General features: G+C 40.3%; 1 protein-coding gene across 2 annotated transcripts; it reads right to left on the reverse strand.

Moving 5' to 3' along the window:
* Window positions 1-665: 665 nt before the first annotated feature.
* On the reverse strand, window positions 666-6,910 carry LOC112560290 (RING finger protein 141-like). 2 transcript variants are annotated; one of them, XM_025232051.1, is made up of 6 exons: window positions 6,777-6,910; window positions 4,997-5,158; window positions 4,435-4,543; window positions 3,464-3,618; window positions 2,871-2,996; window positions 666-2,349 (listed from the first exon to the last, which is right to left on the reverse strand). In XM_025232051.1, the coding sequence occupies exons 2-6, from the start codon at window positions 5,134-5,136 to the stop codon at window positions 2,190-2,192; spliced, it is 690 nt and encodes a 229-aa protein (XP_025087836.1). In that variant the 5' UTR covers window positions 5,137-5,158; window positions 6,777-6,910; the 3' UTR covers window positions 666-2,189. The 2 variants fall into 2 exon arrangements, with proteins under 2 accessions (XP_025087836.1, XP_025087835.1); XM_025232050.1 differs by having other exon boundaries at window positions 4,997-5,178.
* Window positions 6,911-16,214: the final 9,304 nt, after the last annotated feature.

Consider the following 16,214-nt stretch of genomic DNA (forward strand, 5'->3'; position numbering starts at 1 on the left):
TATCAATGTAACAACAAATGATATACAAAAAAGTAATGTCTTCTTAGGATTATCAAACCAAAACATTCACACTAAAACTGACCAGAAAACAGTGACACATTTCCAAACACATGAATTATATACAGTGATACCTCGGTTCTCGAACGCCTTGACTTTCGACCAAATCGGTATTCGACCAGGAAATTCGAGAAAATTTTGTCTTGGAATCCGAACAAATATTTGGAACTCGAACATCCGAACGTCCGAGATGAGCCGAGTTGAGCCGAATGGCGTTCATTCTGCCCAGCGCGCCCTGCTTGAGTCATCAGTGACAATAACCATCCCCCTTCCCTCCTCCCTCCACATTCATTCCCTCCTGCCATAAAGTTTGGTACAGGTACAGTAAATGAAACACAATTTACTGTACTGTACAGTACATTTTTTTTTTGTTTTGTTTTTGTTTTAATAAATACACTTTTATTTCTTATTTCTTGTTGAGACTCATGTTTTTCTACATATTATATACAAATTAGGCCAGTAAATAGGCATTTTCTGGGGCTTGGAACGAATTAATCCAGTTTCCATTATTTCCTTTGGGTTTCATTGCTTCGGTTCTCGAACAATTTGGTTCTCGACCGTCCTCCCGGAACGAATTATGTTCGAGAACCGAGGTATCACTGTATTGTTATTCACATTCCCTTACATGGGTATAAAATTAATCACAAAAAATTCTCTATTACTCTCAATCTCAACTTCATTTAAAATGATACGCTTTAAACTATATCTTCTGTATTTTGTGGTACAAGCCGTAAATATTGCACATAGGTCAACAATTTATAGAAAGGCTATAAATAAACTGCATGAAAAATCACACATTATACTTCACACTATACTTATGGATGGAACACAAAGTTAAAAATGATAAAACATTAGAATGACAAAATGTGTCAAATGGCAAATATTTAATATTAGAACGTCTGAATGTGGCATAAATCTTTGATGCAAATCCTGTCCCAAAATTTATGGTGAGTTAAATATTTGTGATGACAGACTTGTACTATCTGATTATTATCTGCTTTTGTCTTACTCCTCAATACTGCATGTAAAAATAGCACAAATATGCACAAAAGATAAAAACATAGGACAAGATTTGACTCTATGTACAAAGACACTGAAAAAAGAGTGTGCTTGCTTTTACTTTTTATTTGCAGTAGCCTAAACACACATACCTGTCTGGATGCCTAAGGCTATGTTAACATACTTAATCTACACTTTAGAATTTAATATTAAAACACCAGGGGAACAAAAGCCTAGTAACAGCTCAATGTATATTATCATAAAGCTTCAGTCTACAGATTCCAATGAATTTCAACAAAGTTAAGCATTTAATAAAACCTCCTACGATTCAAGTCTTAACTCTTTCAGTTTACACCCACGAATGCAAATGTCTTCACAGCTCTATAGCTCAATTGCATCAATAAAAATACTGAATGAGTTAAAAACCTCTAAGGCAGACTGTGCTGCAGTGTTTTCGTAGTATTGAAGAACTAGAAAAGAGATACCTACCCAAAAGTTCTTAGAAAACTGGTGTCTGCTGCAAAGTGTCCTGACTGTCCTTAAGTGTAGCTTCCAGCCCTTTTGACATATGCCCTTGTTCTTAGATAATTGAAAAGGAAGACTGCCACAGGAAGACTGAGCTTAGGTGATCTACTAAAAGGTCAACTGTAAAATTGGAAAGATTACTTTGATTTTACAGACTAAAAGTGCCTTCAGCAGCATCGCTTGTGTGCATGGCATCCCAAACACCAAACAATTATCTTCTACATAATCAAACTTTTCCAGACACATTAATCTGATCAGCCAAAACATATCAAGTCTTCCCAGGAAAACATATCTATCTCCAAAACAATTTAATGCAGTTTTGTACAGAAACACAAATATGTTTTAAAGCATAAATTTGGTCTACATTTAAAGTGACAAACAATTAAAAAGGTTTTCATGACTAATACAACATGTTTGAGCAGAAAATGCTGACAGAGGCTTTGCACAAGTGTCTGGTCCCGGATTCTACAGTTTTGAACTATGAAACACCTGAATCAAGATATGGCTTGGAACTGATGTCTACTGTACCTCCTGCAAGCCTTTCTGCATGAGTACCTCATCCTTATGTCCTTGCTATGAACATTTAGATGGCGTCCATAATTAAAACATTAGGTTAATGGCTCTCCAGTACGATCGACTAGACCTACTAGGTACCCCTTCACTTCTGTCTCGTAGTCTGTGGAGTCTGGCTTTTCTGTCAAAATCCAAGTGTCATCAGCTCCCCTCACCTTTTTACGACACAGCGGACAGTTGCTTTGTCGACGTTCACTTTTTAAACAAACAGCATCATATTACAGGTTAGTGGCATGTCTTGCAATTAACATTTTTATATAAAGAAAGCAAACTAAGTGGGTCTAAAGAATTAACGTGAAACACATTTTATCGTAACTTGCTTACATCCCCATCTAGGCAGGAGATTGAATGAATAAATGGTTCATGGCAGCAAGTCTGGGGCAAATTAGTCATTATCACAACTGCAGTTTTTGCGCTGGCAATATCTTGTATATTTTATTGCTGATATATATGGGGACTAATACAATCAGGGAGGTCATAATGAATCCAATCTATGAATTTTTAGCTCCAGCTAGTAAAACAATTAACAACCTTAGTTTGGTTTTTTTTTAAAAATTGTTAAATTGCTGATTTCAGGCAGAAATATTTAGTGACTACCCAAAGTTTGAAAGGGGTGTTATCATGAAAATGAGGGACTTGCAATCTTGCTAGCATTTGCACAATCTTTTTCCTTGACTCATTCTACAGAGAAAATATAGATGGACTTCAATTCCAACCTGGTCCAAGAGTCAATGCAGATCTCACAGAAGTTGTGGCCACAAGCCAAGATAACTTCTGCTTTACGCTCCATGCATATACAGCATTCATTCTCTTCATCTACAACTGTCCCACCTGATGTGAACCTGACAACAAAAGACAGTCACAAGGCCTTGTTTTCTGTATTAGTATAGCACATGGATTCATACTGAAAATGTTTGTACAGGCAAAACAAACTTTTGTAACTGTTCTAAAATACAATACGAAATCATGCACAAGGAACAAATTTTAATGATGGCTGCCCCTTTCTAGCATAAAATCTTTTTTAACTGGTGGATTTTTATCCCCTCTGCCAGCACATTTCTAGTCCTGCATGTTTTCTCTTCTTCCATTATTATTAATTTACCTGTTTAAAGTTTTTTTTTTTTTGCATGCCTTATTGCCTTGTACTGTTTAACTGTGCTTAGAGCTTTCCCTGTAAGAAATAGGAAGGTTTGTCTTCTTCTTCACAAGGGAGGGAGGGAGGGATAGTATCAAGCAACACTTTAAGTGTAAGAAACATTACTAAGGGGACATGAAATAATCCAGTGAAAATTATCCATGAGCTGCTCACTCATTGAATATGGCTGAGGATGAAATGTCCTCTGGACATGAATGCTGAAGAGTGGAGAGACTGCCTAGCTGTTCCACGATTTCACGGTATATCACAGCATACTGACGCAGTGTCAGGGCCCGACAAGAATCCACCCGTTGTGTTTGGGCATTCACCTGCCAAATGTGGATTTCATCATGTTGATCAAACTGTCAAGTACATACATTGTCCAAAAATGAATGGTCTTTTGTAGCCCTAGCAAAGAAATCTGAGAACAGAATGCACATCTTGCTGATCATGGGAATTGAGCTGATGGTGGTGACCTAGTGACAAAAGCACCTGTCAGCACAACAATGAGGATCTGGTGTCATGGGTTTATAGTTTGTCTCGAACATACCTCTCTAAACATGACATCTGTTATCTGTTCACAGGGCTGACCTTTTGTGTGTGTAGAAATAGAAACTGAGTGAATGGCTATGATTTGAATGATAGTCAATGAATGTGTAAGATGCATTTGATGCCTACTGACAAGAGTGTGATTGACTTCAGGCATGTTAGCATCTTGATCCTGGTGGGACAAGGCACTCTATAAATAAGTAATACTATTATTGATCAAGCAGCAATCAGCCTTGATAATTTACAATCCAATTTCTTACAGATTTATGCTTCTGGATAATTAATCTTAACAGCTTACAAAAATATTCCTGATTTTTGCCAAGAAATATGCTAATCAAGTGTACACCAATATGTTCATCAACTGTACCAGGTGACATGACAAGTAGATACATGGCTACCTTTCCTTCCAATCCATGGTTAGATACCTGTCTTGAAAGAGTGGTACAAAAACAGCCTTTTGTCTCTAAAGGTAGATGGAGACAGAAAATTTACACACAAGAAGTTTATTCATTATATTTCTTTTTTAATTTTTGTAAAGAATGTTTTCTGTTCACAAGTAAGAAATCTTATTATTATCTCCAAGGTGCAAGATGTACCTTGTAACATCGTATCCTAATAGTGACTTTCCACAAGAAAGTGGTGTCTGTCCCTTTCTTCACGATAAACCTCAGTTGCTTTCCTCGGCTGTCACAGAATGTGCTGGTTCTGTACATTACACAGGAACAACAATGTGCTACAGTGGCTTGCTTTTTAAAAGTCTAAAATCTTTGATTAACCTTAACTCTTAGGTTAAAAAAAAAAATTTCATGAAGCAAAGAATTAACGAACTCATTCTTACACTATCAAAACCTATAAATAAGAATCAATTGCATAGTTTATGAATGGCTTAAATATAAGTTTATACTTCTTTTATTAATTAGTTACTTGGATGTTGTCTTCTTCTAAGTTTATTAAGTTATCCAAAAGAAAATTTACAGGTTGTAACTGTTTAAAGATGCATTTCAGAAAAGCTAGATGGCATCTGACGAAATGATCATTTATGATGCCTAAATGCAGTCACAAGTAGAAAAGGGGAGAATTAAATAGAAAAAAGGCCCTGAACAGTAAAAGTACTTGCAAACATGCAGAGTTAATTGTTTTGTAAAGTAAGCTACTCACATATTGTTGATCTCATCAATTGACCTCAAGAACTCTGGGTAAGTTAGTGTGGCAACTGTACTCAGCACATCCAAGTGAGCTTGCAGCTTTTGCATGGGATGAATGTTCAGCTCTTCACCCGTGCTTGTTGCCTGGCCCATCGCAGGCTACAACTGGTTGGTGCTAACAAACAGCACCCAAAACTGAGAAAATAAACTTAGTTACAAGCCAGTTCAAAATTTACTTAATTAGGCTATGGTATACAAAAAAGAAAAAAAATGATCTTACTAGTACCAGGGACAGCATTTTCCTTGTTTCAGAATGTTCGTAACTGCTCACTCTTTTGTTCGTTGTAATAAAATGCTACAAACTCATGCCAGTGAGAGTGTCACCATGTTATGTCAGTATACACCCAATATTATATCTCTCTCTATATATATATATCAATGTACGTAAAATGCTATAATTGAGCATTTTTTGTACTCATGTGTACCAAGTTACTGTAGTGCCTTCTCCTACATGCACATGAACCATTATTACAGCCAACACACTCAGCTTTCAAAAAGACCCTACTCAACCACCACCACCATGCCCACACCATGCATTTTTGATAGTTACAGCAATCCTACTGATAACCAACCATGAGAATGTCTTTAACACCTTCTGTTGCACAGGATATTGATTAAAAAAGGAGGTGATATAAGCTCAGTGACTGCTTCATCTATAACAGCAACTATTTTGTATAGGAATAAGAACTTAGTAACATTAACATGTATGTGCACATGTGTGTGTGTGATAGAGAGATTCAGTACTCAAAAGAATTGATACAATAGCCAGTATCAGAAGACTCCTTTAAATAATATTTGCTACCTTTGCTATGTACAATAACATTATGTTTCACTTACATGATAACAGATATTCACTACCAGAATGGCTTATTTACACAATAGCTGATGTGTCAAACTTCTCTTTTGGATCCCATGGTTTGGAATTCATAGCATTCAAGATAGGTCTATCTATATTTTTCTGTCAACATATCCTTCATAAGAGACAAACTTGAAAACACACTAAGTGATGTGATTTTATTTTGATGAAAATTACTTGTTTAGGCCTGATAAAAAAACTGACATTTTGCCAACAAAGGAATGGAATGAGTGGGGAGTTAGAGAGGGTCAATCATAAACCATCTGCACCCAGTAGCAGCATCTACTCCTAGTAAAAAGGACCAGCAGATTCTGTCTAAAAAATAGGAAGTCCCCTAGACTATTGTTTTGAGAAAGATTGTCTTCTTTCCGTCTAGGCAGCGCAGCAGGTTCATATGTTATTAAGGTAAGCGACTCTTGTTTGACTCATGACTTCTGGCACTTTTGTTGATGCACTGCTTTCGTCATCCCTACTTCCGTTCTTAGTAGCGCGCATTTTTAGTTACCAAAATATCAAACTTTCGATTAATATTGTGCTTAACAGGTCTACCATCGAATAAAATAATTTATGTCATGCAAATCTTCTCATATGGTTCTTCATATATAGCTATGCTGACTTTGAAAACGCGGTTTAGTCAGACTAAACTTCAAGCATAGATATATTGCAGCAATACATATAGGGTGTAAAATATATAAAGTAGTAATTACAATGTTCCTGAATCAACTCACTAAATGACCCTCATTGATAAATATTTAATTACTTTGGTATTATCAATGTCGCTATAACACAGTACATGTATAGCTGTAGTCGCTATAGTCCCACAGGGACATTAGCCACCAAACAAAATTAAGGCGCGAACTTCGTAAAATTCACTTACGTGTTTCTTTTAACGTCAGGCCAAAGAAATGGCAGAATCCTTAAATCAGAATAAGAAGGCGACCATTTCAGCTAATTTCTGGAAAATGTACATGCAAACGACTGCGTAACAACCGAGCCACTGCTTCCGGACATCTTTCAAGGGAGATAACATTTTGCGCTTGTTTTGGGGTTGTCAGGGTTAAGAAACAAAGCTTCTACTTTTTTAAGCACTCACAAGCAGGAATCTTGTTCAATTTTTCTTATTTTAGGATTTAATCTAATGATAATTGTTAATTTATGTTTCTTGTTATTGGAAGGACTGGCGGTGGAATGCGCAAAATATTTGTACATAGTTGTTTCCCTTACTACATTTATCGTCTGCTTTACGGTTCCATGTGCAGCTATCACTGATGAAGATGTGCCATTTAGTTTCTTCAGATGATGATATTAAGATTATTTTTGAGTATAAATAATCACATAATTGAACTTCTTAATGTTTGGGCGTTGTGAGTTAGATGACAATCTTGTGTTTGTCAAATGGTCTCTGTAGGTCACCGTGCACTACGTCATCGTTTGCTGTGTACACAGTGGTGAATCAGGGTGGTTGACTTGATATGTGACAGGAGAGCTGCTCTTCAAATCGAAAAGAAAATTTGCTGTAGCCACTTTTCCATTTTAAAGGTATGTATCTTATTATTTACGATTGAATTCACAACATTTTGGTTCTTGTAATTGCCTAGTAAAATAAGCAGTCGACTTTGCCTGCTGTAAAATGTCACCTGTACCAATATCGTCACAGCTATTTCCTGTCCTAGTGCCTCGATCACTGTCTGTCTCAGTCCTAGGTTTACAGTGCATGCGATAGCTGGATGTGTATCCTACACTTCACTTTTGGGTGTGTGTGTGTGAGTCGCTACCTTTACTTTAAGAGGATAGGAACAATGTCACTTTTACTGATGCCCAGCTAGCTGTAAATTTCGCTTGATCCAAGCACGAAGGTATAAATATACATCCGTGATTTAAAGATCGCTATACCTCCTCATGCAGCCGTAGGTGAAAATTACCATGTCCACTTTTAAATGCATTATTTCTTTTGTTAGGGAAATAATTTAAAAATTTTATGAAGCAGAATTTGTGTTTATCGATATATTTTTGTAAGTTTCGTATAGCGTACCATAACATCTATTCTACACTTGTTCTTGCTTTTAGTCAGCAGCATATATACATTTCACAATGACCAACTTTGAGGCTAGTGTTAGTGCGAGGAAAAGGTAACTGTGAGTTGAATGGAAATTTTTACTAAAAAGTTATTTGGAGAAAATTTTAAACATCTTTTCAGACCCTTGCATACAGTCTATTTCTAATACATTTGAGTCATGCCTGCCATTGCAAATCTGTTTAGAAACTGAAAAGGTCAGAAGTGCACAGGCTTTATTTGGAATGGAGTAGCACTCAATAGAAAATACCAGTAATGAGATCTGAAGGAAGTAGTCTTTCTAAGGAGTATAGAGATTATTTGATAACAGTAATGAGATCAGAAGGAAGCAGTCTTGAGAAGGGATATGAGGACAATTAGGATAATAGTAATGAGGTTACAAGGAAGTGATTTTGCTAACTGATACAATGACAGTTAGGATAATAGCAATGAGATCAGAAGGACATGATCTTGCTAAGGGTATAGGGATTATTTGGATATGTCAATGCTTTTTGGGGGGGGACAGGGCATGCAGTACAAGATTTGAATAGTGCAAAAAGGAGACTGTAAAAGTATTTGTAATGCCAACGGCTGCATAAGACTATAATAATAATTTTGAAACCTCTTTGATGGAGTGCTCATGACATTAACAAATCACACACAAAAATAGGCTTACATATGTACACACTCACTTTCACATTCATTTGACTTTTGCACTCAGTTCTGTAGATATTCACAGTACTTGAATTTGAGCAATAAATGAAGTCCTTATTTCTTATGGGAGTATGTTAAAAAAAACAAACAACCCAGAGTGCACAAAGTTCCTGTGTCCTTGAGACCTAGCCAAGCTCAGTGTTGTTGGCAAGCAAGGGCAGAGAAGAGGCTTCAAGTTGAGCATTTTGATCTCTCCAGGCCAGGTCATACTAACCCTCTTGCTGATCAGGTCAAACTGACCTTTTTGCTACTTGCTTCGTGAGCAGATTCTCAATCACTTCTGTGCATCAATGTGTTGTTTCTTTATCATAGGATACAGTACTGTTTTGTTTCAATGCTAAATAATTTGAAAGATTCACATGTGTGTATTTAAACCTGAGGATGTCTTTACCAGGGAAACAAAATTTTTAGTTTGGCCAGTTTTACCTGCAGATATAATTTTGGTTGAAATTTAGATTTGTATTTGGGTTAGGAATCCTATTATGGTAAGCCTTTCTTCATAATTTATTCTCCTCTCACATTATTATTGTAGCCATTTATGTGATACATGTGAGAAAGTAAAACATCAGAATAAAAACATTGGTCAGGAAGTGCTGAGTTCACAGGCATAACAAATGATTGTTTATGAACAGAGGAAGTGTATATAGCATAGCAAAGTATAGAAAATGTTGCGGAATGGCAAATGCTTTGGTCAACTGTAGTGTAATTTGCGGGTCATTGGTCTCTAACTATTGTGGATGAAAGTATTTTAGTATAATTCTCAAATGGTTTTCTTGTATGCTTACCAATTTAATCAGGTATTAAATTCTATTGTGAAGTAACATGCAAAAGAAAACATAAGTGCATTTGGAGTATTTGTATGTTGAATGTCTTGTATGTGCATGCACATCAACTTAAAAGAGTGTGAGTCAAGTTGTATGGATCTAAGGATGGTTGAAAGCATCACAGAAGCCTCAGGGTTTCTGTTCTCAGATAATAAGACCCAGATTTACTCTTAATCATTTTCACATTTGCCTTAATTAGCCAGTGGGCTAGCATAGGGTGTGTGGTGTTGAATGGCATTTGGTGGTTTTGGCTGATGTAGGGATGGTTGAGGATATCATTACCATACTAGAGACCTAGCATTTAGTTCATATCTATCATAACTGTACATGTTGTGCACAAGATTGTGTGGGCTGGTTGAGAGTACCATTACTTACCTTTCAGTGAACCAGCATATTTAGCAGTTCCCACATACACCTCTCTATAGAGACTTTGCTTCCTCTTTCTTATGACCTCTTGTTTTCTTCCCTGTCCTTTTGCTATTAGAATGTGATATGGCATTAGATTACAGGTATAAGTGGCTTTTTCCTCCCATGATAGCTCAGGATATGACTTGCTACAGCCTTGAGATAAATCATATTAGGTTGGGGCCCAACTGAGGGGGGCTGCCCAAAACCAGGTCCGCTGGCATGCTCCTCGAGGAGTAACAAGGAATAAACTAAACAATATTAGATTGGACATTAGACCCTGGAGATATTTAGTATTTTAGCTTCTTGTACATGTAACACTGAAGAGTTACAGAAAGTCAAATTTGAGTGGGGAGAGGATGCTGTTGATGTTTAAGAAATGTAGTGATTATTTCTGGTCTGGAATAGCATGCTAAAGAGGGAACCAAATGTATAGAGTTGTAGAGAGGTATTAGTGGCCTGTTAGTAAGTGAACCAAATGTGTAGGCATATTTGCACACACAGATCATGGTCTTACAGGCATACATGCTCATAGTACGGCTAAAAAAACAATCCATGCAGTGTTTTTATTTATTTATTTTTTAATTAAAGACAATGACAACTACCTTTATGTAAACACTTGTCTTGGAATGGCTGTTTTCTTTATTATTGAGAGCGGTCCAGTGGCGCAACGGTAAGCGCCTGTCACCAATACAGTGAAGGTTGGCTGCCCAGAGTTCATTTCTCGTCTCGGGCACGCTGTTCTTTCTCTGCACGTGGCATCTGTTTACAGGGCTGGCTGCCTTGCCGTAATATAGCCTCAGTTGCTGCCACCGTGTAAAACACCAACCCCCCCAACCCACCCCCCCGCGCACCCTTCTATATTATTGAGAGTAAAAAGTTGATTGTTTTTGTGCTGCTCAGTTAAATCTAGGACAAATAATTTCAATTAACCTTTGCAAATCTAAAACGATTGAAGACTTTCTTTTCTTAGCAAAGAATTTCATATACATTTTTTTTTGTGGCGACAATAGTTACTTTAAAGCACATCATTGATAACATAAAATGTAAAACTTAGTATGACTTAGTATGCTTCTTAACAGACTTAAACACAAGCTTGATTGCAGCTCTTTCCTCTTGGGTAAAATTAGGCCTCTCATGGTTGTATGATCAAGCATGCTTGATATTTATTTCAATGATATACATCTCAATATCGTCAGGTATAGCTGGCTGATTGAAGACTGGCTGGCTGACTTGAAGGAATGAACTGTCTGGGCTGTATCTTACCAGACTTGCTTACCTACCACATCTCAAGAAATGTCTTTGTGGCAAGTCTTGTTAGATGCTGCGTTCATCCATCCAGCCTTCCTCAGATAGTCTTGTAGATGAGGGCATCAAACAGGCAGACATTGGTACACTGTGTCTGTGGTTGGCAGTGGATATCACCATTTGATATTATACTTCTTGGCTGTGGATATCGCTGTATAATATGATGCCTCTGGCTGCTGTTCCTCTGGTTGGGTAGCTATAGATCAACTGTACCAGTCTACCTTCAGGGATGTTTTACCTTTTTTCCACTGGATTCAACCTCTGAGAGTTTGATGAAGTCCTGTCCATTGAACACATGCAGGTGTTTGAAGACTTAAGAGGTATGTTCTTTTTGGTGCCAGCAGACTCCTCTTTGCTTTTGGTCCCTTGCTACCTCTGTTTGCCTTACTGCTGATTCCTGTCTGTGGTATCAGGTCTCCATTGAACATTGGTAAGATAATGATGCCACACACACATCAGATCACACTGAACATCGAGAGACAGGATAAATATATCACACACATTATTGCATTTTCTGTTGCTGATATAAAGGTCATGTATTTGGTGATGCAGTGGCTAAAGTGCTTGTTATCATTGAGAATCTATTGTCATAGGCTTGAACCATGATCAAGGTGCCTTTTTCTGGATGTAACACCTATTTACAGGGCTGTCTGTTGTTGTTGATTTTTCTTGGGGGGGGGGGTACCTTGGTTTCCTCCACAGTGTGCGTATGCATGTGTGTATGTGCTCTGTATGTTGTGTGCTTGTGTGTGTGTTCCTGTTCAGGTATCAAGGTGCATTAGGTGCTACCTTAGAACTGTGTGCTAATGCGACTGCTTTTGAGCCCAGCCTTGGTGCAGGGGTGGGGGTCATTACAAATGTGTTTTATGTGTTATTATTAGAGTTGATGACATACAGAGACCATGACACAGACACTAACCCTGTCTGTCATTTTCAGACACTCTTACCTGCATCCCTACCAGGTTAAAAAAATATTACTTGCAGAACTGAGAGAGCAGGGATGGGTGTGAAGTGCGAAAGCTGTAAATAATGCCCATAAGCTATTTCAAAGATTTCCCTGGACATGGCTTTTACACACAAGATATTGTCACATAAGTGACGTGCGGTTCAGACACCACGCCCTCCCAACTGTTACTAGTGTTCACGGATGTCAAAGGCACGCGATACTCCAGCGTGCATATCAAAGAACGGGTGGCCACAAAATGGATTGTTGTGTTGGACGTACCAGCACATAAAAAGATATGGAGACGCGAAGTATACATGAATTACAGGCGCTCACTATCTTGACAATTATTTTTGACAGGAAAAGCTAGCATTAACCCAATTCTTCGCTTCTTGTGGTCAGTGTGCGCTGAGGTCACACCTGCAGTCTACAGAAAGCATAGTTGCCGGACTGCATCCCACAGCTAGGACCTCACCGGACTGCTGCCCCCAGTGGACCTCTGAGGTCACTTCTTATGTCGGAGGTTGCCTGACGGCCGCGCTTATCGACATTGAAACAATAAGGGACTCGACTCATTGCTGCCCGCGGCAGTGCTCCCCTCCCCCTATTTTTTTGTCTGCCCTTTGACCTTTTCCTGCTGGAATGTTAGTTCGTGTGGAGGTCGAGCGGCGAAAGTCGGGCTGGGGACTGGGTTGGGGGAAGGAGGGTATGCAAGGCATCCGAAGCTCTCTCGTCTGCACACCATCATCTGATTACCCCGCACCTTCTTCCCTCCCTCCATCCTTCCCTCCCCTCCCTCCTTCCTATTGATCTCCTGTCCATGTGTCGTCTTCCTTCCTTCGAGCGCCGCCACTGTTATTTTAATGAATTACTTGTAGGTTTTCTGAAAACTAGATGGCCAATGACTTGTTGCGGTGTGAGAATTTTGTCGTATTTTAAATAGCAGTTGATAATACGGGGGATCAGTAGAATGAATGTCTAATGGAAAAGACCAGTAATACAGTTTATTGCAAAGGTCAGTAAGGTCATTTGTTTGATGGCTAAAGTCGTTTACATTTGATTGTTAAGGGTCAGCGAGTCTTCACGGGTCAGTGGGTTACTGTAGATGTCCTGTGTGGTGCGATGGTCTGATCGGGAAGACTGCACGGACTGTTTATAGTGATGTGTGTGGTGGTGGGGCGGGGTGTGGGTTACACCCATCCAGCATCGTCGCTAAAGACGTGTGTACATCCAGTTACATCAGTAGAGGGGTGTGTGAGAGAGAGGGTAGGGGTCTTAGCGTCCGTGTGCTTGGAGACGGTGACCACTCTGCTAGTGAATACATTTCACGATTTTATTTCTCTTGGACTAACCCTTGTTGATGCTGTGTGTAGCAGTCTGGAGTCGGCATCCAGCTCCTCATGTCGACGGACTGATGGAACTGTATCTTGTATAGGCAGGCCTGCGCACTGACGACCCTAGGATCCCGTGCCTCCGGCCACTTGCCCTGCTAGTCTACTCCCGAGGTACGAGCACCACAGTCTGTCGGTGCTGCCACGGAAGACGAGGCCGAGCCAGATTTACACAGGAGAGTGCAGTGAGTGGCTGGCTGTGTGCAGTCAACTCGGTCGTCGTGTGGCACTGGGGGGGAGAGAAGCGACGCGCGAATAGTTTTCACTTCCCTTCTCTCACTCCTTACTTACCGCTCCCGACACTGCGTGCAACAACCGCTAGTGGGTGTCCAGTGAGCGAAGACACTAACAGGTACTGGGATTTCTCCAACCGTTTCTTTTTTAAGACGCCTTATTTTGTTTTTTAAGTCATTTGCATAATTTATGCTAATTGTATTCCAAGTCTAGCCTGATGACATTGGGATGACGCTGTATAACGACCTTGTGTCGTATTGTGGGGGCTGCTGGTGGCTGCTGTGATGTCCTCGCTGCTCGCATGTCGGAGAGATGACCGTGGAGAAGATGGGGGCTGGTGGTGGGTGCCTGAGCATACAGTCAGCTGGCAGATGCCTTGGCGCTCACGGAATGTGTGGGGGGAAGGGGCAGTAGTTGACATGCTTTGGTTCGGGCAGTCAGGGTTTTTTTCCTTTCTTTCTCTCTCTCACACACTCGCATACTGCATGCGAAATGTCATTAAAGGTGAGTTACCTGCACAGGTGGTAGTTTTGTCATCTACCAGGCACCCAGTAGCCGCGTCTAGGCAGCCCGGTGTTGTATCTCACCTGATGTTGACACATTGCTTAACCTGATGTACCTGGTAAAAAAAGGAAACAGGCGCGAGTTGTCTTTCCCAGCACATTACAGAAACTCACGGCGGTGTCAGCAGCTTGTGACCCGGAAGGGATTTATAAATTATAAATTAAATTATAAGTTGGTGGCAGCGCGAGCCACGTGTAGGATTGTGTAATAATGTGACGTCGGCTGTACGTCTGCTTTTGCGTAATTATTTTATGACGTCATTGTTCATTAGTTTTATGACGTCATCCATCGCTGCCTTTGTGACGTCAGCCTGTTCATTACCGGCCTTGTGCATGTCACGTGTGTGGCATGTCGGTAATGTCTCTGTCCAATGTCAGAGTGGGGCTCGTGTGAGGTGTGGGTGGAATCGCCAGGTGGCTGCGGGTATCTGCAGTCTCGTCGGTTATCCCACCGCTTGCATGACGGCGACATTGTGACCAGCAGATCGAAGACGAGCACACAGACAAGCACGATGGCTGGTTTATGCACACAAACGCTTGTCAGGAGACACTTCCATGGCTGAGACACCCGTACAACTTTTCTCCCCAAAGTAACAAACTCTCAAACGCTGGCCGTGCTGTGCTTGAGGCACTTACAACCCAACTAGCATAGCCATAGACATCATAGTACCTTGATAGTTCTTGCTTGCCGCTCACACCTACTGCACAAGGTAATTGGTCAGGTGGACCACTCAGGTAACGCTATAAGCACGCAACAAACTTGCTGAGTTATTGTCAGTTATCGCCACACCAGTAGCATCATCTCCATCTGCTCGAATGGATACCTGAAGCTTTATGTTCTGCTTTATTGCACACCTGGAGCGTTATGTGCCTGTCTTGCTGTGTACCTGCAGCGTTCCCTTCACATGCTGTTAGATACCGGTAGCATTATGATTATATTGTATAATGGATGCTGGAAACCTTTGTGTTCATCTGCTCTAAGGATACTGGTAGCATTATGTTCATCTGCACTCCTCCATACCCGCGGACTCCACCCCGTTCCGCCTCAGACCGCCTTCGTCGTCTCTGTGTCCTCAGCTCGTCGAATGGATGTGGTGTGTGCTGATGGAGTCTTTTGTGGTCAATCTTATCGCCCTCACCCGGCTGCACAGTGCACTCATCTGTATGGATTCAGTGAACTTCCATTTCTCTTGTTGGTAGAGACGTGTAGTCTGTGTGGGTTTGTCTCTCTTGTCGCAGACCTCGGCTCCACTTTGTGATAACCTAACCCTAACCCCGATAAGACAGACCTCATGCAGTTCCCGCATATCCAAACAATACATTTTGCACCTAGGGAGTTGACCTTTCGGTCACATAACGTATCGCACTACCTACAGCTGACGAGTTGACCCTTAGGGTGTGCACTGTGGGTTCATTTTAGCACCTGATAGATAGTTATTGTTCATATGGACCGTCATAGTGTTCATCAAAGTGTTCACATGACGGTTCAGTGCAGACTTTGCCAGACTTATCAAACCAGGATCAGTTATTGTCACACTGTGTGTACACACTATTGGCAGTGCCAAATAGTTCCACCTGCGATCTTTGTATACCGTGTAAGGAAGGCGAGAGCTGACACTACAATGTATACATGGCAGTAGTGACACTGTGTAGGTGACAGGACAGATCACAGTGTACAGGTGTAATAGTACACGGAGTATATGTGATACATGTGTGTATGGCAGTAGTGACACTGTGTAGGTGACAGGACACATCACGGAGTACAGAGTATGTAACAGTACACTGAGTATATGGCAGTAGTGACACTGTGTAGGTGACAGGACACATCACAGTGTACAGGTGTAACAGTACACTGAGTATATGGCAGTAGTGACACTGTG

This window comes from Pomacea canaliculata, linkage group LG3 (assembly GCF_003073045.1).
Source record: "Pomacea canaliculata isolate SZHN2017 linkage group LG3, ASM307304v1, whole genome shotgun sequence".
Taxonomy (NCBI): Eukaryota; Metazoa; Mollusca; class Gastropoda; order Architaenioglossa; family Ampullariidae; genus Pomacea; species Pomacea canaliculata.

Bases quoted from the DNA above. Each gene is read 5' to 3' on its own strand.
- LOC112560290 (XM_025232051.1), bottom strand. From the start codon at position 5,136: ATGGGCCAGGCAACAAGCACGGGTGAAGAGCTGAACATTCATCCCATG. The intron at 3,619-4,434 runs GTACATCTTGCA...CACATTTGGCAG, and splicing joins TTAGGATACGATGTTACAAG to GTGAATGCCCAAACACAACG. The intron at 2,350-2,870 runs GTTGGAATTGAA...TTGTTTAAAAAG, and splicing joins TGCATTGACTCTTGGACCAG to TGAACGTCGACAAAGCAACT.